At 47.1% G+C, this 26470-nt stretch overlaps 1 protein-coding gene across 2 annotated transcripts in view; it reads right to left on the reverse strand.

Moving 5' to 3' along the window:
* Positions 1 to 1756: 1756 nt before the first annotated feature.
* The window catches only part of B4GALT5 (beta-1,4-galactosyltransferase 5), a 69817-nt gene continuing 45103 nt past the window's right edge, over positions 1757 to 26470 (reverse strand). For both annotated transcript variants that reach the window (XM_070486110.1, XM_044748091.2), the window contains exons 2-9: positions 20656 to 20790; positions 11995 to 12108; positions 10956 to 11080; positions 9871 to 9987; positions 9052 to 9239; positions 8209 to 8331; positions 5735 to 5836; positions 1757 to 4801 (exon numbers count right to left, since the gene is read on the reverse strand). In XM_070486110.1, the coding sequence (XP_070342211.1) occupies positions 4654 to 4801; positions 5735 to 5836; positions 8209 to 8331; positions 9052 to 9239; positions 9871 to 9987; positions 10956 to 11080; positions 11995 to 12108; positions 20656 to 20790 (1052 nt within the window). In that variant the 3' untranslated portion in view covers positions 1757 to 4653. The remainder of the gene's footprint in view (positions 4802 to 5734; positions 5837 to 8208; positions 8332 to 9051; positions 9240 to 9870; positions 9988 to 10955; positions 11081 to 11994; positions 12109 to 20655; positions 20791 to 26470) is intronic.

The raw sequence follows: 26470 nt of genomic DNA on the forward strand, positions 1-26470 counted from the left end.
TCACAGTCCCTCCTTTGAGTCCCAAACCAGAATATGTACAACTGCCCATGTGCTGTTTCTGCTTGGTGGTCTTGTAGCCCCCAGAACTCAACACATTCACAACTGATTTTCTGACCTTCCTCACCAACCTGGCCCAGCGCCGGTGCCTGTCTCAGGAAACGGCCTTGCGATCCATGCATGGAGGGAAACCAGCAGCTTGGTGGATTCCTCCATCCCAACAGCAATGCATATCCAGGTCCTGTATTACCTCTCGGCATCCTTCCATCTCCTCTCCTCCATGCCAGCATCCCTCCGTCTCGTCTCCTCTATGCCAGCATCCCTCTGTCTCCTCTCCTCTCCTCCATGCCAGCATCCTCCCATCTCCTCTCCTCCATGCCAGCATCCTCTCCTCTCCTCTCCTCTCCTCCATGCCAGCATCCCTCCGTCTCCTCTCCTCTCCTCCATGCCAGCATCCCTCCGTCTCCTCTCCTCTCCTCCATGCCAGCATCCCTCCGTCTCCTCTCCTCTCCTCCATGCCAGCATCCCTCCGTCTCCTCTCCTCCATGCCAGCATCCCTCCGTCTCCTCTCCTCTATGCCAGCATCCCTCCGTCTCCTCTCCTCTCCTCCATGCCAGCATCCTCTCATCTCCTCTCCTCCATGCCAGCATCCCTCCGTCTCCTCTCCTCTCCTCCATGCCAGCATCCCTCCGTCTCCTCTCCTCTCCTCCATGCCAGCATCCCTCCGTCTCCTCTCCTCTCCTCCATGCCAGCATCCCTCCGTCTCCTCTCCTCTCCTCCATGCCAGCATCCCTCTGTCTCATCTCCTCCATGCCAGTATCCTTCCATCTCCACCCCTCCATGTTGCCCGCACATGACTTGCACTCACTTACCCGGCTCTCCTACTTCTCTTTTGCTCCCCTACAATCCCCCACCCTCCCTGCAGCCACAGCCATCTATTAAAATTACCGTCTAATCACAGCGCACACAGCCCTACTTGCTGGAGACTCTTGAACCAATTGCTCTTAGGATAAAATCCAAACTCCTTACCTGGGCCCACAAGGCCCTGCACCACACGGTCTGGCCCCGTCCATCTCCCCAGCCTGACAGTGCCCGCTGCCCCCCCTTGCCCGCTCTGCTCCAGCCTCACTGGCTTTCAGTTCCTGCAGCTCACCCACTGCCCACTGGCGACACCTTCCCCATCATGTACTTGTGCCTACGGGTATCTCTAGAGCACTTATCTTGGTCGTAATTTTAATCATGCCCTCCGCCTGGGGGTTGGGGGAGAAAAGGACAGTAAGCTTTATGAGGCCTCTGACCCTGCTAACCATCACAGGCCCTAGCGCCTGGGCACAGAACTCCACACTCAGTATTCGTGAGTGGTCACTATCCAACAAAGAGAAGTTAGGACTGCCACCTCCAAGCAGCACCAGGCAGACAGCAGCAACTCGGGACGGGTCCCAGAGGACCTTCTGAAGCCAGGCTCCATGCACCCTCCCCTCCCCTTCTGCAGAGGAGCTATTCAACTTGACGGGCATCACCTGAGCCAATTCTTGAACAAAAACCCAAGTGCGGGAGGGCGCCCGGACAACACGGTGGACTCAGAGCTTCTGCTACAAGGGCTGAGCTTTCACGGAATGGTCCAGGTGCAGCATCTCCCTGAGGAGCATCCGGAGGTCAGCCAAGCTGCCTGAAGGACACACAGGAGCTGAACTCCCAGGGGGAAGGAAAGGCCTCAAGGGGCCAAACTGTCCGAGACAAAGAGAGACGACCACCAAGGTTTGGTTCTTGAATATGTATTTTTTACTGAAAAAATCATTCATAAATTAACATACAAAAATGTACAAACACATGAGTAAATAATGTAATGACAAAGGACTATTTTTGTGAAAAGTGTTTTTAAAACATCTTTAGATTTCAGTGCAAAAATGTACCCCTGGCACCTCTTAAAACATAAGAGCAAGCTCAAAAACATGTAGTGATGGAAATAAGCTAGCTACCCTCAATGCCACCGTCGACAGTGAGTGGACACAGTTGATACACGCGGCTGCTGCTTAGCTATCAAGGCCTGCGGTGGAGGAGCTCTAGCAGGAGTCCCCGTAATGTCAAAATGATTATTTTTGCAAACAGTCCCCGCCCCCCCCCCAAGAAAAACAACGTGAAAGGAAAACCCTTTCCCGGCACGCTGCTGTCAAAGACAGGGCTGATTCAGGGTCACCCATCAGTAGCCTTAAAGAATTTCAGCTGCCAAAATATGCACAAGGTCACATTTGGTTCTTATTGGTCTTTTTTTTGCACACGAGAACTTCACACCATTAACAGCGGGCGGCTGTATCTTTTTACATTTCCTACACGATACTCAACTTGGTGGACACAGGAGTAACAGTGCGCAGTAAGATTTCACACTATTAAACTTACAAATGATCACAAGCTCACTGAAGTGACCCTCCTTCGAGCGTGAAGAGGGACCCTCCTACGAGCGTGAAGAGGGACCCTCCCTCTCTCCTCTAACCAGCATCTTTTTAAAAGCCGGCATCAGCCTTGGCCAACATTTTGTTCTTGGTGGTAAACATGTTAATGAACAAGCTTCAAACGAGATCATTTTACAACACTGCCATGAGAACACCAAGAATCAGTCTGTCCTGGCAAATTCTTCCGAACGACATCATGGTTGTGTCACACTGAAAGCAGCTCGCTGCCTTCAGTGATGAGAGAGGAGAAGAGGGGAGAACGAGAAGGCGGGGACAGCCAGGCCAGCACAGAGGCTGGGGGGCAGGGGAGAAAAGCGGAAGGAATCTTTATTGCTATGCACCACACATCAAAAAAAAACCCCCAATGAACTTGTGTGTGTAATGTTCCCTCGTGAAGGTAGTTTAAAGCATGAAATGCTCAGAGCTCTTTTAAAACATATGATACAACTTACCAGCACTCTCAAGGGCAGGGCCTGCTCTCTCATATGAGCCGATAAGAGCTTCGCAATGCAATTTATTTTCTAAATACCACTCTATTCTTCAAAAGAACAGAAACACGAACAAGAAACAAGGCCTGGCCAGTCACTCCCACAGCACGTGGGGATCATATGTCCATGGAACCAACACATGCGACAGAAAAACAAACCCACACGTATGTACACAAATACACCCCCGACACACACATCCATGTAAACCATGAAAATTAAGGAAGTTGAAGGCAAACAAGGCAATTGAAAAAAATATGAAGTACTCTTCATAAAGTACTCCTAATCACCATGTATAACTATGTTCTATGGAAAAGGAGGGAAAAACTGGCATTTTTCAGAATTCTGTAGAAGCCAACTGGGGCTATGAATCGAGGGTTCTGGCTCAGGGAAAAACAGAGGCACAGACTCAAATGCAATTTAGAATCTGACTTCAAAGACCACACAGGGCGCGAGCACTTGGGCTCTCCATCCTGAGCTTTGTTGGCCTGACTTTCAAGCTCTGATTTGGTCTAATCTGGAGCCCAATGACCCACAGCACGCAAGTGTCACCTGCCCCTGGCTGAGTTCTTCATGAGTCAAGGCTCTTTACTTCTATGTACTAGTTAATAATGTGGACAAAGAATCTTTCCAGAAACCGAAAGGGAAATATTCAGAGGAATCAGTGAAGCTAGCTGGTAATTTAGGCACAGATTTCAGAAAGTGTGGCCAAGTTCCACAAGAGCAAAAAAAAGAGAGAGAAAGAAAGAAAGAAGGAGGAAAACTCAACACCCACCCTCTCTGTGACGAAAGGACAAGGAATAAAACCAGGAGGGCAGGGGCGCACAGTGGGCCCCTGAATTCAGGGCAAGCTCCGAGCGGGGGGAGCAGCGAGCCTCCGGACGAGAGGACCCAGAGCAGAGTCAGGAGCAGGACTTTCGGGGACGGGGGAGGGGAGGGGCAGAAGCGACAGACATTGGCCGCTTGTGTTCTTTTCGTGACGTGCCCTAAATCCACTCCCTCCCGAAGCGAAGGCGACCTGGGAGGCGAGATGTTCCCCTGCATTTTAACTGAGTCCCCGCATCTGCCAACCGAATAAGTGACCTAATGTATAAATCCTCAGTTTGAACTGGAGCCAGCTATAAAATTAAATTTAAAAAAGGCATTTCACATGGCTTATTTACAATTATACTTCTTCAAGAAGTGACTGTTATATGTCTGTTTAGCCTCCCCAGCCCCTCCCCTCCACCCTCGATCCCCACCCGAAGCAGATAAGTTTTTTAAAAAAATGAAACCAAAGAGAACACCAGAGACGTGGAGGAATGGCGTGTGGAGTTTCCTCGTTCTTCCTAAGACACGGCTGCCCGGGGTGGGTCTCCCTCTGTGCTCTGAAGGCCAAGAAGCTCCAAAGGCCGTTCGTAGAAGCAGGCTCCGCGGCAGGACACGGCAGGTCACCGTTCGGTTCTGGGGATCGTGGCTGAGGGGACGTGGGGGTAGGAGACGGGGGAGAGGGCAGCAGGACGGCCGTCGGTCTTGTGAAACGAGAGAGCCAGTCCTGATGAGGACGGCGCCAGCTCGCTCCCTCGCCCCGCGGGTCTGCGCGGGGACTCCGCTCACGTCTGCTCCTCGACCCTGCGGTCCTCCCGAGCCGCTGCATTCTGCGCTCTCCCTGTGTGGAGCCCGGGACAGCGCAGCAGGCTGCCCTCCCGGCGGCGGGCAAGCAGACAGATCCTCTCCTCATCTCAGTACTCGCTCACCTGAGCCAGCTCGGGTGTCAAGTTGACAGTAATGTTTTTGTACAAGGCGTCGTACGTGATGTTTGCAAAGTAGTTCAAGTTGTTGAGGCCGTCCAGCGGTTGCCGTTCTCGGGACTTCCTCAGCAGAGCATACCTGCGCGAGCAGAGAGCAGAGAGCTGAGCAGGAGGACGCGACGGAGGACGGGCAGGGCAGACCCCGGGACGGGACACAACCCAGGGCCGCACTCCTGCGCCACCCAGTGCTGGCGTTCGGCTTCTCCGTGATGAATACTGTTGCTATTATTACTAGAAACACCTCCTGTTTTGCACCGGGTGCTTTCTTTATCACATTATGACATTTAATGCATCCACCTCTTAATCAGATGAGGAAACCAAGGCTCAGGATGTTCAATGACCTGTGTCAGACACGAGTGTAAGTGCCCAAGGTCACACCTGGGGAAGTGGGAGGTGAGATGTTAAAAAGCCATCAGATGAGAAAGCTGAGAGGCTGTGGCCAGCGCCCTCGTCCCCCACCTGCACCAAGTTCCCGCGCTCGGAATGGGCCGTCCAGGGAGCAGTCCGCCCCCAGCTAACTCAAGACACAAAGAGCCGCCGCCCCGGCCCCCGCCCCGATCGCTCCACTCTGCAATTTCCTTACTGGAAGGAAAGAGGGTGACAAAGCAGCGGCCACCACACCCACACAGGCTCAGGGACCCCGTTCCAGAAGCGGAGCCTGCAGAAAGGGTGCCAACTCTGCTCCGTCACGTCACTGTGAGCCCTGCGGCGACCATTCCGGGGCGGGTTTTCCTCCAGCTCCGGGCAGGCTACAGGGGAGGCTACCAAGCTTGAGACGCAGAATGAGCGATTTTCTTAAAAGATCTTACAAACAAATTTTTCACCAATTGTCTGATTTCACCCCTAAAGCTGGCCTCCCAGTTAAATTAAAATATACACAGGAACTATGAAGCAGCTGTCAGAACCGGACCTCGGAGCGGGGTGGGGAGTCAGACGAGGGGCTGTACTATGTTCTGGGGCATCTGGAAATGCAAAATATAAAGGGTAAGAGGAATAAAGACATTGCACCAACCTTCCAAGAAACTGCACTTCTCCTCGATGGTGGTGAGGAATGGACTTGTACTTCCCCGTGTCGCCCTCCGGCCGGCTCACGGAGTAGCCTGCATTCTGCACTCTGCCCAAGACAAGGAGAAGCGCTTTCAGATGAAACGATCCAGAGTGGGACAAACCCCAAGGGGAACGACCGAACTTCTCCTGCATCTAAATACTCAAATTGCCCACCCTCTGGACAAGTTCTTGGTTTTAGAAGTCTACGACAGAAAAGAGTTCTGAAAAAGAAATTCAGAAAGAAACTCAAAATTCTCGAGTGTGAGGTTTGGCATGGATTCTGTGACAAGCACAACACGAGGGTCCCGGCAGACGAGCGCGAGCGTGCTCTCTCAGCTGGCTTGGTTGGGACATCTCGAAAATATTCGCCTTGCTGACGGGCAGCAGGCATCCCTCCCACGGCCTCCTGGAGAGCAAGTGGCCAAGGCAGAGCCACAAGCTGTTTTCCCCACTGAGGTGAAACCTACGTCTCCGTCCACCTCCCCCATCACCACGGAGATGAACTAATTCACATGACACACTCTGGTCCAGATGGAAAACTTCACACTTTATGAAAGTCACTCTGAGGGAAACAGAATTTAGAGGGGGTGTTCAGGATATTTATCCTTAATATGATAAAAATAAGACTTCCCAAGCTGGGTCTACTGGAAACTTGATGGGGCTCTAAGAAATAATTAATACATGGAGGTAGACTTCGGATGCCTGTGTGAAATTTTTGGTCGTTTTCATATTTTATTTTTTTTTTATTTTAATTTTTTTTAAGGAAGATCAGCCCTGAGCTAACTACTGCCAGTCCTCCTCTTTTTTGCTGAGGAAGACTGGCCCTGAGCTAATATCCGTGCCCATCTTCCTCTACTTTACACATGGGATGCCTACCACAGCATGGTGTGCCAAGTGGTGCCATGTCGGCACCCAGGATCCAAACCAGTGAACCCCAGGCCACTGAGAATTGGAACATGCGAACTTAACCGCTGTGCCACCAGGCCGGCCCTGTTTTCGTATTTTAAAACTGTGGGGGAGTATTATTTCCACATCCTTCAGTGGAATCTAAATTATACTTTCATTTTGTTATACGAAGATGTATTCTCACTCTCATTTGATAAATATACATGGAATGCCTACTGTGTGTGAGGAACTGTGCACGGTGCTGGGGAAAACCAGCCCCAGTTCCTGAGGGACCCCCCACCAAGCTGGGGAGAGCATGAGATGAGAACTATGTCCTAGGAGAGCTCAACTAGATTCAAGGACGAGTCAAACCAGTTAAGCATATGGAAAAGCCATCCATTCTCACTAGGTTCCTAAGAAACCCAAATTAAAAGGATGAGATGCCATTTTTACCTACCAGATTGAGAAAGAATTGTCTGGAGCTGTTTTGTCCAATATAATAGCCATGAGCCATATGTGGCTACTAAAGGGCTGAAATGTGGCAAAGATTTAAAAGGTGGTTTATATCCAATGTTGGCACTGATGTAAGAAAACAGGCACATTGATGCACCATTGGTTGGAATCATTTTGCAATCTCTTACGGAGGAAAATTTGGCATTAACTATCAAAATTTAAAAGTGCATTTACTTCTTTACTCTGCATTTCCACAACTTTGAATGTAGCCTAAAGAAATATTTTCACACATGAACAAAGGATGTTCAAAATCGTAAACAACAATATTCATCAATAAAAGAAGAGTAAAATAAATTGTCGTGGCTCTACATAAAGGAATACTACGCAATTGTGAAAAATACTGAAGTGGCTCTCTCTACATGAACGTGGTTGGAGGGTGAGGAGGGAGGTGTCAGGGTTGTTTATATACGAACAGAAAGGAACAGCTTGTTCAAATGGCTAGGAATGAAATAGGATAGCAATGGGGATTAAGATTAATACTCTTTGGTTTATGCATTTTTGTACCATCTGAATTTTTGCCAGCAAATATTACTTTGTAATTAACAACCAACACACACTTCCTTTTTTAAAGCCACGCTAGAAAGTACACAGATACAAGGTGGAAATTCTTCTGCTCATTTGTTCGTCATTAGGTTATTATTTTACTCACCGTAAAAATATTGGTTGACACTACTCAAACGCAGGATTGTTCACACAAACTTGTATAATGCAAGCCTTATCTGACGGCATGGACAAATCTGTGTACACATGTCACTAATATTTGACCTCTGGTTTGGGGAGGTTTCAGTAAAAAAAAAATAAACGTAACTCTCAACATTTTATATTGATTACGTGTTGAAATGGTATTATTTTGGATATACTGTGATAAACATATTTTATCAATATATTAAAATTAATCTTTTTTTCTTTTTTAACCTTTTCAAATGTGGCTACCAGGACATTTAAAATTACAGATGTGGCTTGCATCATTCTCCTAGTAGACAGTGCTGGTCTGCAGAGCCAAGGCAGCATTTCTAGACGGCACCGGAAGAAGGGTGGTACCTGTTCCACAGGTCGTCATCTTCTCCGCCCCAACCCCAGAACGCATTAGGAAAGCCATTGATTTTCCGAAACTGCTCCACTGTCAAGCCGCTCACTCCGCCAAAGAACTCCGTGTAAGGAAGCCTGAAAAGAGACGGACAGCATCAACCATCTGTGCACGCAAGGGTGGCTTTTCTTCAGAACAGGCCGTCTCCCCGGAGAACTAAGTCTTGAGTCAAACAACACTCTCTGAGCTACTCCCCGAACCGTCTGAAATGGTTTCTTCATGCTGAGATGCATCAACCTGAGCAGCTAATTGAATTTTCTCTAATTGATTTTTTTTATAACAGCTTTATTGAGACATAACTGACATACCGTATAAGCCACCCACTTCAAGGGTATAATTCAACGATTTTTAGTATATTCAGAGTTGTGCAATCGTGACCAGACTCAATTTTAATACGTTTCATCACCCCAACAAGATGCCTTGTACCCATGAACACTTAGTCCTCATGTCCCCTATTCCTCTCAAACCCGCATAACCACTCTTCTCCCTTCTATCCCTACAGGTTCGCCTCTTCTGGACATTCCATATCAATGGAATCATATACTACGTGGTCTTTTGTAACTAGTTTCTTTCACTTGGCATGATGTTTTCAAGGGGCATCCATGTCACTGCGTGTATCACTACTTCATTCCTTTTCATTGCCAAATAGTATTCCACCGTATGGAGAGACCACATTTTGTTTATCCATTCATCAGTTGATGGACATTTGGGTCGCAGCTAAATGGATTTTGCCATCTTTGCATCTCTCACCATCCTTGCAGATCTAACCTCCTTAGTTCAGAGGAAATGATACTCACAGATACATATACTTATCCAACTTAGTTGCAAAGTGCCTTGGCATCTGTCCACATCCGTAATAGTTACGATCACTTTCTGGGATATGATCCACGTCATGGAAAACGAGGCAGTCCCAGTCCAAGTCCTTCATGGCTTCTTGAAAACCGACATTGAAAAGCATGGCCCGGTTAAAGGGCTGGGTGCCCACCTACAAGCAGCAGAACCGTATTTTAAAAGCACTCTGGAAGCAAAATCTCCGCTGCCCAGTCCTGCCTGAAGGGGAGCCTGGTGACCTGGGAAGGACAGCAGGCCAGAAGCGAGACGGGGCCAGCACTACTCATCCCCGACTCACAAGTCACTTGACCTCTGGCCTCAACTTCCTCAGAAATAAAAGGGGTGCTAACGACAAACCCCAGCTCCTCTCCCAAGGCTGTTCTAATGGCAGACATTCAGCCACACAACAGCCTTCAGAAGAGAACCCAGCCCCGTAAAGGGAAGAAAGAACACCACTGCCATTTCTCCTTGCGGCTCCATATCTCAAGGGGAATTTCCTGGGTCTGGAGCCTGAAGACGCCACCCAAAGCAGCTCTAGCAAAACCACACACAAGAAGCCTTTTGTTCAAGGGCAAAGTTCCGTCCAGACTCAAACCTGCCGATATTGAGCAACGTCTCGAAGAAGATCAAGGAACTGCCTGTTGCTCCCCTTCCCACCCCAGGATGACTCAGTTGTCAGCTTTCAGCTTTCCCAGCTCTGCACCCTGAAGATGGAGTAGCTTGAAGCACCCTAACCTGAACTGCTGTCACAGAAGGGAAAGGACAGCCAGGAAAGGGCCACTCACCTGCTCGATCACATAGAACGCGAACCGTAGGCGCTGGCGCTGAAGCATGGGGATCAGGTGTCTGAGCAGGACCGGGAGGTGCTCGTGGCGGTTCCGGAAGGGGATTAGGATCGCCACCTGGAGGGGTCACAGCAAAGGAAGCCACCCTCTTAGTCTCAACTACTGCTTTGCAGCAGGAGACTCCTGTAGCATCGGCGACCACCTCTCGGCGGGGAGAGCTGGGAGGCTGCCTTGTCCTCAGCCGCCTCTCAAGGAAGACCTGGTGGCAAGCCGCCCCTCGGAAGTAAGCGGACCTTGTTCTTGGATGCCCCTCGTCCATGGCGGGCCTGCAGAATGAATTCACTCTAGGCCACAAGCCAGAGGAAGACACACATTCTGCACTGTGACCCGGGACACAAATACATCCATAGACAGAGAAACATACAACTAAAATATGCTTCACAAAATAGCACTTCCCCTTACAACGTGCAATGCACTTTAACATACATATATTTATTTTTTCAATGCTGGTCATCAATTGATTTAATACTCTGGTGATGAGCTGGAAACACTCATCTGCTCCCGATCTGCTCTGACCGCTGCTGCAGCACAGCAGCTCACAGGGCAGCACACAACAAGCATTTTAATAAGCACTTGTTGAAAGAACGGACTTAAGCCAGTGTCTTGATGTCTCCTGACTACAGTCCTGCAGAAAAACACTAAACAATTCTCAGTGTCAAGTTAAATAACTCCACTTTTTATTCCACTAAACTCACAGTGACAATGGCAAATGAGGCAGGAGGCACTGAATTTGTGAAGATGGCTTCTGCAAATGTGTCACAAGAGACCCACCAACTCTCCCCCCTCGCTTAGCCAAAATTCCTGGAAGGAAGACAAAGGTCCCGCTCAGTCATCGGAACGATGCAAATTTCTGGGACTACAGAAGAGTCCTCAGGGAAACTCATTCCGCGAAAACGTTTCCATCAAAGACCCTGCATCGGTCGTGGGGCACAAATTACGAAACGTCACAGTGAGTGAATCCCGTGGGAAGGACGGCAAGTCCCAGGCGGGCTTCCCAGCACTTCGAGTCGGACCCCACACCCTACCTTCCACCGAGGCATGCAATCAGAAGGCTTCCAGTGGCCCCCGAGCTCGAGGGTCGGGTCTTTGGAGAAGAGTTCATGAACGTAGTCCATTCCAATCTCACTCATGTTAATGTCTATTGGGCCCTCTGCAAAGAGATTCGGAAAGAAAGAATTAAGAGGCCAGAAAATGATAGTTTCTTTTCCCTCCATCCAGGGTTTCTTTCTCTGGAGAAGTTCAATGCTTTTTCAGCTATGTTTTTAAGAGCGATAGGAGGCCCTTCCTGTGCTTTCCAACTGACGGCATCCCGTTCATCGCTGGGTAAAGCAGCAGATCAAGAAATTTAGACTTCAGAGTTCTGCTTCAGCCAAGGGTGTAGAAAAAACTTCAGACGAAGTAAAAGAGCAACTGAACTTCTCAGAGAGGAAGGAGGAAAACGGCTGAGCTTGGTGCCATCCCTGGGAGCTCGAGGCAAGCAGAGCCACGCTGTCCCAGTTAATTTACCCGTGACTCCCACTGGCCACTCCAGGCTCCGCACACTCTCCGCCTCTGGCTGAAGCAGGAGCAGAGCTGTTCAAGCAGCTCAAAAGTACAGAAAAGGTGTGACAGCTTGTTGTCATCGCTTTAGATGACACATAGGATTCCAAGAAAGAAGAAAAGAGAAAAAGAAAAGATCCAAGAATCTTAACCAGCACTTTATTAAGAAAATAACTTCCGTCCTATCAGACAAGTTATAATCAGTGGGAGATTTACGCTAAGACAAAGCTGGCTGCCCACTTTCTCCGGGACCTCCTAACACACCCCAGGTTACAAAGGAGGAGGCGTGTGCAAAGGAAAGGGTAGAAACTGGGGTACAAACAGGCACCAGGCCCACAGGCCAGCTTGCAGAAGGGGGAAGGACACAAGTGACGTTCCTGACCCTGTTCCCAAGGGCAGGGAGGCAAACGTTTACATCCTCTATACGGGAGACATGAGGATCAACAACACTCTCCCTTTTGTTTTAATCAAATAAAAAGACCCAGCCATTTAAAAGCAGAGACGGTAAGCGAGGGCTCTACTTACTCATGGAAGGGAGCCTCTCGGGGCAGGTATGGTTTGCAAAGTAGGTGAAGTCTTCAGGGAGGAAAGTTGTGGTTTGTAGGAAGGTTTCACTGTGGTTCAAGTCCAGAGGATAATCTAGAGAGGCAAGAGAAAGGCGGCTCAGACCGGGACGTGCAATCAACTCCGCAGTCTCAGGTGCTACCAAGACGTATTTCTCCTCGATAGCGGCTTTCGTGAAGCAGGACGGTGCGCCAGCTCTTCACGGCAGGTGAAGAGCTGAACCATCAACAAAAATGTTAACCAGGTGACGCCATTTTACCCAGTGTTTCTATTCTTATTGGTATCACAGCTTTACATGCGCTCGGTTCATAGTCAAGTCACTCGACAACATCATTTAAAGACAGCTCGCCCCCCACGTCTTACTCTCTCAAGGAACTCTCCTCACTTCTGTGAGCCCACTATTTTAGTATTTACCTCCGTCAGCCGATACACGTCATCTTGATCCTTCTGCTTTAGGTCTTACCTTGACCTGGATGGTTCCGCTTTAGGTCTTACTGTGACCTTGTTTATGTCCCCCTGTGGGGTGAGGATTTCTCTCCCTTTCCTCCCCCACCAGCACCACACGCACACCTTTCCGACCTCCAGCCTCCCCACAGTCATATACGATAACGGTGGTTCGGACAATCTTCAAGTATTTATGTTATGACGATTCTATAAATACTGCTCACGGCTGAGAAATGGGGAAAGTTATGACTGCTTTTCTTCTCCTGCATAATTTTTCTTTTCCTGGACTGACTGCCTTGTTTTTCTGTTTGCCAAGTTGTACATGGAATAACGACTAACTCAACACCGTGCCCTTTACCACTACGTCTCCTCCAAGACGTTTACAGGCCTCAGGTATTCTCTCAACTTCACCTTCCCAGAGAAGGGCCGGCGCCTCCTGACCCCCCCCAGTCTGGCCTGGCTTCCTCTGTGCCTGGTGTGCAGACGCTACCCCCTGATCGCCCTTCCTGGCGGCCTGGAGAGTCCCTTTGTCTCCCTACAGTAATGACCCTCATTTTTTCTAAGTTCAATTTCTGCCTTTTTCTCGCTCCTCAGCTTCCTGAGGAGGAGGAATGGGAAGTGATTCTGAAACCTTGTACATCTGATTATTTTTCTTCTTCCTCACTGGATTCATAGGTTGGCTGGATTTACAGAACTCTAGGCTGGAAATAATTTTCCTTTAAAATTGTGAAGGTGCTCTCTCACTGCCTTCTAGACTCCGCCGTGCCTGGTAAGTCCGAAGACATTCCAATTCCTGAGCTCTGACCAGTAATCTCTTTTTGGAAGTGTACAGAACTTTCTCCTGGTTCAGGAAATTCCACACTAGTGTGCCTTGCTGGGGGTCTATTTTCACTCACTGTGTGGAGCATTTGGTGGTCAAACCTTTAAGTCTGGAAATCCACGTCCACCTGTTCTGGAATTTAGGGGCGGGGAGGAGGAATTACTGTGGGGATGGTCTCCTCCCTTCTGTATTCTGTGCTTTCTTTCTGGAGAAGAGAAAACATGACTTAGATGTTGCACCTCCTGGTCTTCTAATTTTCTCATCTTTTCTATCTGACTTTCCACCTTGCCATTTTTCTGCTCTTTTCAAAGCTTTGCCTCAATTTTACTCAGCTCTTCTTTTAATTATCATTTCTGCTCTTATATTTTTAATTTTCAAGAGTCCTTTTTATTTTCTGAACATTTATTTCTTACAGTACACTCCTGCTTCACGTCTGCAATCCTTTCTCTCTTCCCCTTGAGGATATGGACGGTTGTTTTAAGTTTTCTTCTCCCAGCATAGTCTGTTTCTTCCGATGTGCTGCTGCCTGTTTGTTCTAAGCTCCAGGAATCCTCAAAATATTAAAGGTGGGGCGCTAGTCAGCGCGCTGGAAGGGCCTGGCCTGAGGTTCCTCCTCATGGGGTCTTCTGGCTGGAGGTCTGGTTTGGTCCAGATTCCCCAGAGAAGTCTATTCTAATCTCTTGCCAGAATGGGACGATCCTTGCTACAAGCATCCTGGAACTGAGGAGGAGAGCACGGCGAGGGGTACCCTAAACCGTGCCAGGTGTCTCCAAGTTGAGGGACGCTGTCTTACCACCTCCAGAGGTTGTCACGTCTCCAGTCCTTCGCCAGGACAGAGAAGGGGACCTGGGTATCTGATCACTTTCTAAAGAGCTCTCAGCCAACCTTTATCTTAGCTGCCACCTTTATTCTTACCTCTGAAAATACGTCTACTGCTAACTGCTGAGCGTCTGAGGGATTTCGGAGTATAACCAGGCGGTGGCTGGCTTTCCCTGCTGCCACGTTAGCAGTCAGTTTTCTTGGGTCTGTTAAGTCCTTTATCACTGGTCCATCTGCTTTCCTGCTTTGCACAATTTTTTGCTGTGGTCTCTTTTCTTGTACTCCTCACTCTTAAGATTTTATGCCATTTCACACACCCCCCCTCTTTACTGTCCTTTTAGTGGGCTTATGAGAGTGAAGCAGGTGCCTTTTCCCTGGGGGACTAACAGTGGACTAGAAGGGGGCTCTCCAACCTCTTAGTTTTTTACAGATAAAGACACTGAGGCACCACGCACACAACTCATAAAGAGGCTTGCCCAGCGCATGACAGAGATCCAGCTAACCTCTGGGTTAGCGATCTTTCCATTACACTGTACTAAAATTTCTCTCACCAATCCTTCTGGATTCATGCTGATTCTATGAAAATTAAAACTTCCTATTCAAATTCACTTGCACTCTGGAATTCTGGAATCTTCAACTCAGGTATTTTTTAAAAAGCACTATGAGAGGGTTTCCGAGAATCAAATGGCTAACACAGTGAATCCTTTTGTCCAGGCACATGGCTGCCTTCTCCACAAGTGCTCAGAGGATGAAGCTCCATAAGGAACTTGAAGAGAACTTGAAGTCTCTTAACCGGGGAGGAAAGGAACAGAATACTTCTGTCCTTTTTGGTTGGAGCTTTCCTGAAAAACACTAGGCCTGCATTTATATAAAGACGTAAACCAAGTCAGCATGAACCCTGTTGGCAAAATCACATTTACACAGAAACGAGCCCCCAGCCCTCAGCTCACACTTGCGCACCTGTCCTACGACAGGTGTGCTAGGCTGACCCTTCTCTGAAGGCGTTAACGCCTCACAGAGCTGCAGCAAGAACCTCCAGTACTAATCACTGCTCTCAATGATTCTGATTTTGCTTAATTATATACACATATTTAGTACAAAAAAACAATTCTCTTTAAGAAAAAGATTAACGGTTTTCATGTGTACTAGAAAATGTGTAAGGCTCTGCTGTGCATGTGTGTGGAGGGGGAAGCTGGTCAGAGAGAGCATCACAGCAATTACATTTGCCTAGAAGGCAAAGAAATTCCCAGAGGTATTATAATAAGCATTTTCATAAGCAAATCAACAAAAACAGAAGAGAACAGCAATTCTGGGCAATGACAGAACCAAGACCTGAACAAAAAATCCGAAGCAACAGGCGGGAGCGAGATAAGACGCTTTCTCGCCCTAACAACCCTAGACCCTACTCCTGGGCCTGTCTCATGACGCAAATAAAGTCCTTTCTACTTCCTTCAAACACTGAAAGAATAAGCCTGGTAGCAACTAGCATGAAACAAAACAAGACAAAACAAAGCACTACTTACTTTCTCCTTCTGATGACTAAATAAATAATGTCATTAAAAAAAAAAAAACCCTCAAGTACACAACTCCTGAGTGGACGTCCGCCACAGCCTGGCCCTTAAACTATTGCCCTTTTTTGGGGGGGTGAAAAAAACCCCTACTCTCTTCATTTCTAACTTGAAGTTCTTTACATACAAATTTAAATAGAACCTACTTTCTCGGCAGCAGTAGAAATTTTTTAAAGCAGTAAAAGAGGCAGAGGAAATTAACTGCTCACGCGCTGGCAGAACTGCGCGTGGTTTTGTGGGGTCCCCGTTCTTTTGTCCTCCAGCAGCCTAGAAATGGGCGACGGCACCGCATGCTCCCCTCGAGGACCCAAACACCAACCTCTCACTCTGCTAAAGCGGAGGAGGGAAGTGCTGAAAGAAAAGACCAGCGTGCCGAATTTCTATGGCCACGATTTTATTTTATTTAATTTTTTTTCCCAAAGATTTAATTTTTTTCCTTTTTCTCCCCAAAGCCCCCTGGTACATAGTTGTATATTCTCAGTTGTTTGTCCTTCTAGTTGTGGTATGTGGGACGCTGCCTCAGCGTGGTTTGATGAGCAGTGCCATGTCCGCGCCTAGGATTCGAACCAACGAAACACTGGGCCGCCTGCAGCGGAGCGCGCGAACTTAACCACTCGGCCACGGGGCCAGCCCCCACGATTTTATTTTTTAACTTTAATCTGTTTCGAATCAGGACATGTTCTTCCAGCAAGGGAAGGAGAGGGCAAAGAAGGCAGCTGCTCTGAGAGGCATGAAACGGGGAAACAGCAGAGATCCCTCCTCGCCACAGATTCCAAGGGCTGCTTCTTCGACTCTGCTTTACACGGTGGCTCAGCAAGCTTGTGTGCACGCTGGAATCACCCAGGAAGCTTTGAAAAATTCTCTAATGCCCAGGCTGTACCCCAGGCTAATTACGTAAGAACCTCTGGGGGTGGGGAGCAGGCACCGGTATTTTTTAAAGCCCCCTCCACCCTGGGGGATTACAATGTGCCCTCAGGTTGACATGGCCACCCCACTCCTCAGGGGGTGGCAAAAATCTGCTTTCTCCCTTAACTTCCCAAATCCAGTTGAGCAGGGACTGGAAGATGCTAACAGATTCCAGAAAGAACCACCACTTTCCCCCTCTTCCATCTGAGAAAAGACCAAACAATTTCCTCTCTGCTTGAAAAACGTGGAAATTTATATACACTAGAAAGATGGCATCGGGACAAGTATCCGGGAGATATAAAGAATTCGCCTTCTTCAAGAGTTGGCATGCTCAAGGATGACTACCTGCTGGGACAGGAGACCTAAGACGGCTATGGACTGAGCATCTAAACAGCAGAGAGAAGGGGGTCAAGAACATCAATCTGGCAACGACTTTATTCATTTTACTTGCCCACGGCCACAGATCTGTTTTGAAGGATGTGAGCAACTGAACATTCTTCTGAGCAAGTGACTAGCAGGGGATTGGGCCATAAGTGTGGCGAGGTTTGTGTGCAGGTGCGTGTGCGTGCGTGTAAACAGGTAAGAAATCTCCCTCCGGTTAAAAGTTACTAGGTAGAATGGCATCTGGAAATTCATATTTAAGAATGAGAAATGCAAGGCCACTCAACCACTCCCTGCATCTATAAAACTAAGTGGCTGGACTGGAAGAACCCAGAGAATTCTCTTCTGATGTCAGTATTCTCTTGAGTGTTTCCCCTCACTGCTCACACAAGGTTTCGCAGGATTCACAATTTCCTATACCAAAGGCTTTCAGTGACAACAAGAAGCTTCTCCAGGGTTATTACTTCAGGCTGATATCCAGGCTCACGGTCCTGATCCCCCAAAGAACATTCTTATTAGACAATCACCACTTTAGCTTTCAAGGATAAAGAAAGCTAGCATTACTGAAATGTCACACTAAGCTTTTTAGTGACACTTGGCCTAATGAAGGCCTTTGAATGTGAGGGTGTGCCACGGCCCTATTTCCGGGGTGGGGCGGCAGAGCTGAGGGACTGCTTCAGTCCAGGATGCTCTCATCGAGCCCACAGTGCTCCGGGCAGGAGTGGCCGGGTCAGAGGTGGCGGTCATCTGGCTATCTCAGCAGTTTGAGGCCCAGAACACCCTCTTTAGCTGTGCTAGGCAGAGAATTACTTTGAAATGAGTAAAAATGGGTTTTTACTGGATACACTCCCAATGAAATATTTCCTCTTTCATACTTACCCGCCAAGGATGTGCCAATAACATAGGAGCCAACCAAGATGGGAATCTCAGAATTACATCACAACACTTAAAATGTGTTTTCCTGTTAAATCTCGTCACCCACCCAAAAGTCATTTACTGAGTGCTTCCTATGTGCTGGGCAGCGCACAGGTACTGGGGATACAAAGACGACAGAGGCACGAGGGCACTGCTGGGATGCAGAGGACAGGCACTGGGCTCAGTCAGCAAAGGCCAGCTCCACTGCTTGAGTCCCGTACATCCCGTGTGCCTTGACCCCTTCACCCCTGAAATGGGGACACAGGAGCTACCTTATTGAGTTCTTGTGAGGACTCCACGCGAGAACGCAAGTAGTGTCTACCACATAGGAACACAGCCCCCGAGGGCAACGGATATAGACACATTAAACACAAAACAGATGATTATTCCACCGGAGGGATGCTAGGAAGAACGATTTCTGACTACGGTAATTTGAGAATAAACTCACGCAAAGTCATAGTAACTCGTCCCTGGATATGCCTTCCAAGGGTGAAACTCACTCGGTGCTGCTTTCAAGGACAACACCCCCTCAGGTTAGTGAGATCCCAACAATTCGGTGAAATCCTGTGTTGTAAAACCAGCAGCGCAGCAGGGAGGGAGCCCTGCTTGGTACCCGTCTGACTTCTGAGGGAGAACAGACTACCTCGCCCAATCCAATGCCCAGACGGAAGTTCATCCAGCCTCGGAGAGGCACAAACACTTGGACTGGATCAAGGTCACAACAGCACAAATGCTCCTTTATCCAGAGTGATACAGGGCCAAGAGCTCTGGAACGGATGGCAGAGGACTCCCTGGTTTCGTTACACAACCAGAAGCAGGTTAGGGCAGGGTTTAGGGCAAGTCACATGACCAAGCCACTCCAACTCCCCCCAAATTATCTGCACTACATGTGAAAAATGGAAATAACGTACAATCCTGCCTACCTGACCGAGCCATACTGGAGTTACACGAGACAAGATGTGTGGGGATCATGAGCAAAACCTGACACTACACACACTGAATTAGGAAAGAGAAATGTGCTCAGCCTTCTCCCCTGACTTTGGGAACTGCAGGGACTCCTGTCCAGGTGTGGGTCAGAGCTCAGGCAGTCTGTCCCCTGAGAAGACAATCTGGCTAAAAAGCTCTGTAAAGTCAATCACTTGCCCTCTGCAATCAAGAAGAAAGGAAGCCCCAAAGCTCATCAGTTTGCTGACGATGCTCCTTCGCTGCTGCTAAGCTGGCCAGGCGGACAGACTGATAAATTAGGATGTGGTCAATTCTTTTAAGGATGTAACTTCCCTTTGAGAGGCAATGCTTTCTTTGAGATCCCAAGCACCACAGAGAAATTCTCATCTGCAACACTTGCAAAGCAATTTCACATTCTAGAGTGAGCTCCGGACAATCTTAGAACTTCCAGAGGAGAAGAGAGGACTGATTTGGAGGAAAGAATATTTTTTAAAATATACATATTTTATAATACTATGCCGGAGTGAAATCACTAAGAAACCACAGGAAAGCACATTAGTCTTCAGTAAGAGGCAAACCATGAATGCTTAGCAAGATGAAATTTCAGAATCTATTTTTTTAATAAAAACCATCCAGCGCCAGACTGGAGAAGGCGCACGACAGTCCCACATAACCATCCGGAAATAGTTCCTATGTTCAATTTTTGGAAGAGTTAAAAAGAGAGACATAAAAAAGACAACTTTCTCTCAAAGGTGAAGAACTTGCCATATACAGTCTTTTATAAAAATAAAGTCAAAACCATGATTCAGGAACAAGTTCTTACAATGTTAGGCAAGCTATCTAAACTCGGTGTTCTTTTTTCCTCTTCATATAATTAGTGCTTATAGATAACAAAAGTCACAGGTAAAAGTTCCAAAGATTGAGGCAGAAACGCTCACTCTTGCGTCCATCATTGCTATGTTTAGCTGAACAGTCTGAAAAGCTTTCTTCAAAGCCGAATGAGTCTGACCACCAAACTCGGCCACTCGCTGGAATTAAACCAGAGGATGAACACCATACCAGGTACTGGAGGCAGACCAGGCAATCTATTAAACTTCCTCCAGGAGTGGCTTTTACAGCTATAATCTGTAGAAACTGTCCTGGATTACACGATCACTACGACATGGAAATTTGGTAAGTTTCAGCTAAAACATTCACCAACAACAAGGTAAACAAGTCCTACTGGGCTGAACAAATTTGAGTAGAGTCTAACAGTAAGAACAGAGTCGGAACAACTCGTCCTGTGTGGCAACCAGGGCCAGACCAGCTTTGAAAACACCATGCACCGCCACTGTGACCACCGCCACATGCAACTCAAAAAACAAGACAACAAAACAATTTCACAAAAAAAATTTTATGTTAAGCCATAAAAGAAGTAAAAGGAAGTCCAACTAAGTTCTGTTTTCCTCGTTGGCTGTACGATACATTTTTTTTGAAATCAAATATCAAACTATTTCCAGAAACAGCTTTTGGCGCTCCTGTTTTGCTGGTGTCCCAATACACGCTTAATCGCCTACAGGGGCAACTACACCGGAAAAAAGGGTCTTGAAAGGTATATATTCCTTACCTCCCCCTCCCTGAAAAGTATTAAGAGAGAAAATGGAGGCAAAACAAACAAGGATTCACTTTGCAAGCCTTTCTTTTTTAGTGATAAGGTAAGACACAGCCAAACTTCCCCTCCTTTACAATACACTTTTTTTCCCATCAAAAATAATTATTTGAACCAAATTTACCTCTCCTGGGAGGAAACATTCTAATCAGACCACCTCTTTAGTAAAAACATACCTGAGTCATTTACGCTGCTATTCCTCTTGGCATAGGCACTCCGAACCACCTGCTCATACACCTGAGCGCCTATCGTTCTCATGTTGTCCCGGATCAGAATGCCTTGCGCTTGCATCATGAAGAGGTAGGTGTTCACTGCGGGAAACAGAAGGGACGGAAAAAAGAGGTGAACTGAAAGCAATCATTAAAACAAAACAAACAAAAATGCACAGAACTTTGAGTTTGTTTTTTTTATTTTTAAAAGCTCTTTCAGCTCTAAAACCCTATAAATGCCATGACTATTTTCCATACTGGGTTCTACGTTTTCAGGACACCAACATGCCTGTGGGTAGCTACAGGACTTAGAGGAGAACTGCAATAATCGGCAGTATTAGAAAAGCCATAAATTTAAAATAATCTATTCCACCAGGTCTTCAAACACCCAATCTGTAGTCTAGCGCTGTGGCGATCAGAAAGACCTTTACAGATCAATCACAACATTTCTAAAAAGATCTCTGCTCTCGTTAGGTTCACCTTCTCAGTACGATATAGTCAGAGAGCAGAAAGCACTGACAGCTCTGCCTACTGCAAACTCTCAGATCTCGCTCTGGTCTCGGCAACCTTTGGAAAGCGCTGGACTAAGGCTCCAGCTACTTTTCTCTGGGGATTTGGAGACAAAAAGAAGATAACAAAAGAATGTCAGCAATTCTTCCTACCCACCCACCCCGGCCCCAAAGTCCAAAGCTAGGGGAAAACAGCAGACAGATTGGTCCAAGCGTCAAAATACATTCCCTTCACAATATATACGAATATCGAATCGTTATGTTGTACACCTGAAACCAATGTGAAATGTCAATTACATCTCAATAGAAACAAAACAAGAAAGATATTCTTAACAGATGACTTTTCAGATTAACCATCCAATCGCCGCCACCCTTGGAGAGTGATCTCCACTTGGGTTTTCTTCAAGTCTCTCTACGATATAAAACTAGGAGATCATAAACACAAACGAATATAATTCCTGTATTTCACTTGCAATCTCAAATACTATGCCATCTATTTTCAAGAAACTGCAAGGTTTAGCAACACAGCTTCTTAAGCAGACACTCTAATTTACTCACTTTCCCTTCCCCACTGTGAAAGGGGGATGTCTGAGAGGGGCGGCACATTTACTAATCTAAACTCTCGTGTGTGTTAGGGACCATCAGAACACTTGGCTGACCTCCGCCAGGCCCCAGGCAGGCACTCAACCAAGTGGGCTGCGCCTCCAGACTCAATATACATGGCCTCAGGCCATCCTGGCTCTTCAACAAGACACACTTTGTTGATGCTGCTTCATCATTATCATCACAGTGTCCTGCACATAATGGGCAGTAGGTAACGACTAAATGGATGAAGCTTAGAAGTCAATTTATTTCAAGCTATTGTGTTTGGTGTGTGTACTGGTGACAGGGGTGTGGATGGGGACAAACCAACTGGTACAACACTCAATGCGAAAACCCCAGGTGGCCCACGTTAAACAGGGACATAAAATCTCTTGAAAGATTTCAAACCATCTCTCAGGTATATCCCGAGCCATAAAACAGCAAACAAAAGAAGGCAGCGTTCAGAACGCTTTCAGAAATGAGGGAGCTTCAAATTGGGCCTCGCACCAACTGCAAGACAGACACGCTCACCTTCTGGCATCAGGAGAGAACAGATCAGACAGAGTGTTTATTCTCTACGGCTAGAAAAAGTTATGGAAAAAGACAGCTTCAAATCCTCAAAAAAGTGCAATTCTGTGAAGCCTCTGAAAGCAAGTTCCATCTCATTTTCTGCTTACAGCAGGTGGCCCAGGGCCCAATCACAGCAGGTGGGGGGCCCACAAACTTCCATTAACCCTAAGATTTAAACTTCATCCAGCGTCAAATTTCTGATGTGGCTCTGAGGTATTTTTTCTAATTTGGCTCAATAGTATATAATCAGCCCTGGAATCTTCCTTCCATCCCCAACGTACCACTAAACCAGCTGTCCTCAACACCAGAAGGGCAACATTGACTGGACACTGTGTGTGAAGCGGTCAGGCGGGCGCTGCCAAGAACATGCCACCTCCCTTCTCCCCAGTTCCAGCCTTCTCTGTGTTTGTCTCCCCACTGCCAAGGACACTGTTGTCAGCCCCTCTTTTAAATACCCTCCCTTTCTTTAGTTCCTGAATCCCACCCGTAGGATTCCTCTAGGGCAGTTCTCAAACTTTTCCCTGCCTGTCACCTGGACAGCGTTGACTGGCCCGGTGTGTCTGAGGGGGGCCGATGAATTTGCCTGTGTAACAAGCTCACAGGCGACAGCAATAGGGCTGGTCTGTGGACTTCTCCAGAACCACTGCCCTAGGGAACTTCAGCTACACAATCAATAATACTAAGTAACATTTATTGAGCACCGAACTACACAATTCTTTATCTCATTTACTCCTTACATATATCCTAAAAGGCAAATAATTCTATCCAGTTTGCAGTCAACTTCTGGGCTTCCGTTTCTCCATGGAGCTTTACCAAAGTCAACTGAGGGATGCATTTGAACCAGGTGGATCTGTGCTCCAACCACTAAGCTTTAAAACCTCGCACACTCGTGTTCTAGCCACAACTTCCCCTTCAAAGGTTTCAAGCACTCACGCAGCTTAAGTGATTGCTCTTAAGGAGATGCTGTATCTCCTACACGAGCTGACAGACGGATCTTTCCTAATTACAGATTTACCCCCACTGCTGCTGCTCAAAAGCTTTCTACGTCTCTCGCCTTCATCGCTGAGCTTCTGCTCTCCCTTCTGCCATGCAAATCTTATTAATCCTTCAAACCCCAGTTTACATACTTTCCAGTCTTCCTCTTCTCAAATTTCTGTGGTACCATTACAGATTATCAAAACTCTGCCATTTATTTATATTTTGTCTTAGTGGCTAACAATTGCCTTGTGTTAGTCTTGTCATTCAACAAATCTACATAAACCACATATTATTAATGTTTTTCCTAATCATACACAGGAATTTGCACAATGCTAAAAAAATAAAAGGCCGAGGAACCAAATTTTGCAAAACAAAAGGAAATAATCACAAATTCATAGTCTGGGGGCTGGATGAGATCTTAAAGCACACCTTCCAACACTATCTCATGCTTTCACGTCACCCAAAACTACACCTTCTAAGAACCCGGAGTCAGGATGTAAAATACAGCCATCTTCAAAGAAAATTCTACTTTGGGTTGGGTCCAAAACGTTTTCCAGTCACTCTGACCTACTGGTTCTCATTCTGTCCCTCGACAGAACTGTCAGATTTCATCCCCACGCTGCAGATGCTGGAGGGCAGGTATTCGGTCTCCCTCCACCCTCACCTCTGCGCCACCTAACCTTCCCCTGCACCCCCGGAATAAAACATCCCACTTCCTTTGGGTGCCCTTCCCATGGTATCGGCTCCACTTCCCTCCCCTTCCTGGCTGCTCTCCTCTGGACACTGGCCCAGCAGTCGACACCTGACAGAGAGCGGTGCCCAAGCTGGCGGAGTGGTCCAGGTACAGTCTGATGGGCCCAGAAGCAAGCAGAACCGCCAGCAGCCCGGCTGCATCTCTCACCGAGGCGCTGTCCACTCGATCCCCCTCTTGGGGATTCAGGGTGCACAATAACTCAAGGCCCAAGCGATTCTGCAACAGATGTTCAATCATCAAACCCGCTATTCCCCAGACCAGCCTTTTCTCCCTGCAGAACCCACTTGGGGACGTTCTCTTTTGGATATTCTAGTAACAGAATTTAAAACTCGCATTACACGGTAGGTAACCCATCGATAATTGCTGAATGTTGTTGGTAAATAGCAGTCACACCATATTACTGATGCACAGTGAGCTTGCCGGGGGCAAAATCCTCACTCTTTTTAGATGCACTGCTGTGAAGCTGCCCTGCTCCCATTTCGTGTTCATGCAGCTGGTTATATAGATCAGACCGCAGGACCTCAACAAGTGTCCCTATTAAAAGTCTGGTTACTAAATTTAGCCCACGGCTCAGCCTGAACGAGGAAGCGTATATGCGCGCACCCCCCCCTTCAATCTAAATGATCTCGTGGAAAATTCACATCTTTGTGAAGCAGATGTCATCTTGATTCTTGTTTCAGATAAGGAAGTCAAGTCTTCCAGAAGTCATTGCCCCAAGGTCACCCGGTTGGTGAAGTCAGAAACAGAGAGGACTGAGCAGAGGTGTGGGACAGCATTTTGATGAGCTTTACTTTGAAAAACAGGACCTCCCAATGCCGCGGCCCTGAGCAATGGCGGCTGAATCACGGCCAAAACCCAAATCTCAAGTGGCGCACAGCTGTTAACTCCTCCACTAAGTCAACAAGTATCCGCTGGGCCTCTGCTTTCCACACGCAGCACCAGGCCACCGGGCAAGGAAGACAGAGTAAGCATGGCACAATTCAGCAAGAAATTATAATGCAGTGTGATCAAGGCTAAAATAGGATTTACTACGAACTCGGGTTTATTAACAACTTTTTTATACTTTCATGAGAAATCGTAATTATTATCTACATTGAGGGATCTCTTATGACCATAATTCCGTGGAGAAAAATAAGCCCCTTTCAGGTTTACGTAATGGGAAATTTACATCCAGATGCCAACGTAAGCAGCCTGGGGCCATGGCTTTAACCGGAGAGTTTCCGGGAGCAAAGCCCGGGTCCCCTAACAGGAAGACACTCTCCTCCTCCTCACTGGAATTCCAGGCAGCCTCCACATGCTTATGAATCAGGGAACACGATTTTCACTTGAACACACGCACTAATAAAGGACTCTGACTCATAAAAATTCCTCACAAGATAGTGAAATCTGACATTCCAGATTAGGAATAAAATAATTTGACACAGTGAACTCAAGAGGAAAAGACAGAATTACAAGATTCTATATACTTAAGAGTTCATAATTTTTTATCCTAAACATGGGTATCCTTAATGTTTGTTACATCTGGTGTGGTAAGCTAAAAGAGAATTAAGTAGAAAAAAGAAAGCCACTCCTTTCCTGACCAATCTTTAAAATTTGTGTCTTACCCTCAACGTCCAAATGCCCTAGAACACGCACACACACACGCGCGCACTAAACATTTTCTTATTTGTCTTGTCTAGTGTAATCTCCCTCCCTGGAGTGTGGGCCCCAGGAGGGCAAGGAGCCATGGCCCGGTGGCTAGAACAGTGTTTCTGAAACATGGAAGATGCACAACAAATATCTGAACCAACGAATACCTAAGTTGGGACAATTAATAATTCAGTCTTCTGAACTCAAGGGGCCCAAGGAGGCGTGGATTGCGGATTTCAAGCCTTTCCCTTGATTAGCTCCCTACTCCTTTATGGGACGAACCCAAACGCTGTGAGTTAACCAGCTCCACTGTACCGATCTGCTCCTAGAAAAGTTCAGCAATTGCTTTTTAGCAACTGAGCAGAACTGCCAGATAGATTACCTTTTCCCCAAAAAATGCTCTCTGGAACTCTCACTCCTCATGAAGTTGTTGGGTTTTTTAACGTTCCTTAATATAATGCACAAGTTTATTCAAAACCTTGTGCAACATTATTTGTAACAGAAAAACATTGGGGAAAAACTACATGTCCGACCAAAGGAGACTGGCTGAATAAATTATTGTCCAGCCACATGGAAGGAGTACTACGAGGCCATAAAAAAGAATAAGGAACCATTCAAAATAGCCCAAAGCTAGAAAGAATCCAGAGTTCCATCTACGGTAGAACAGATTAAATTTGTAGCCTATTTGAATCTTGGAATACTATACAGCAACAAGAACAAACATACCACAACTATATGCAACCACATGGATGAATCTCCC

This window comes from Equus asinus, chromosome 15, assembly GCF_041296235.1.
Source record: "Equus asinus isolate D_3611 breed Donkey chromosome 15, EquAss-T2T_v2, whole genome shotgun sequence".
Classification (NCBI taxonomy): domain Eukaryota; kingdom Metazoa; phylum Chordata; class Mammalia; order Perissodactyla; family Equidae; genus Equus; species Equus asinus.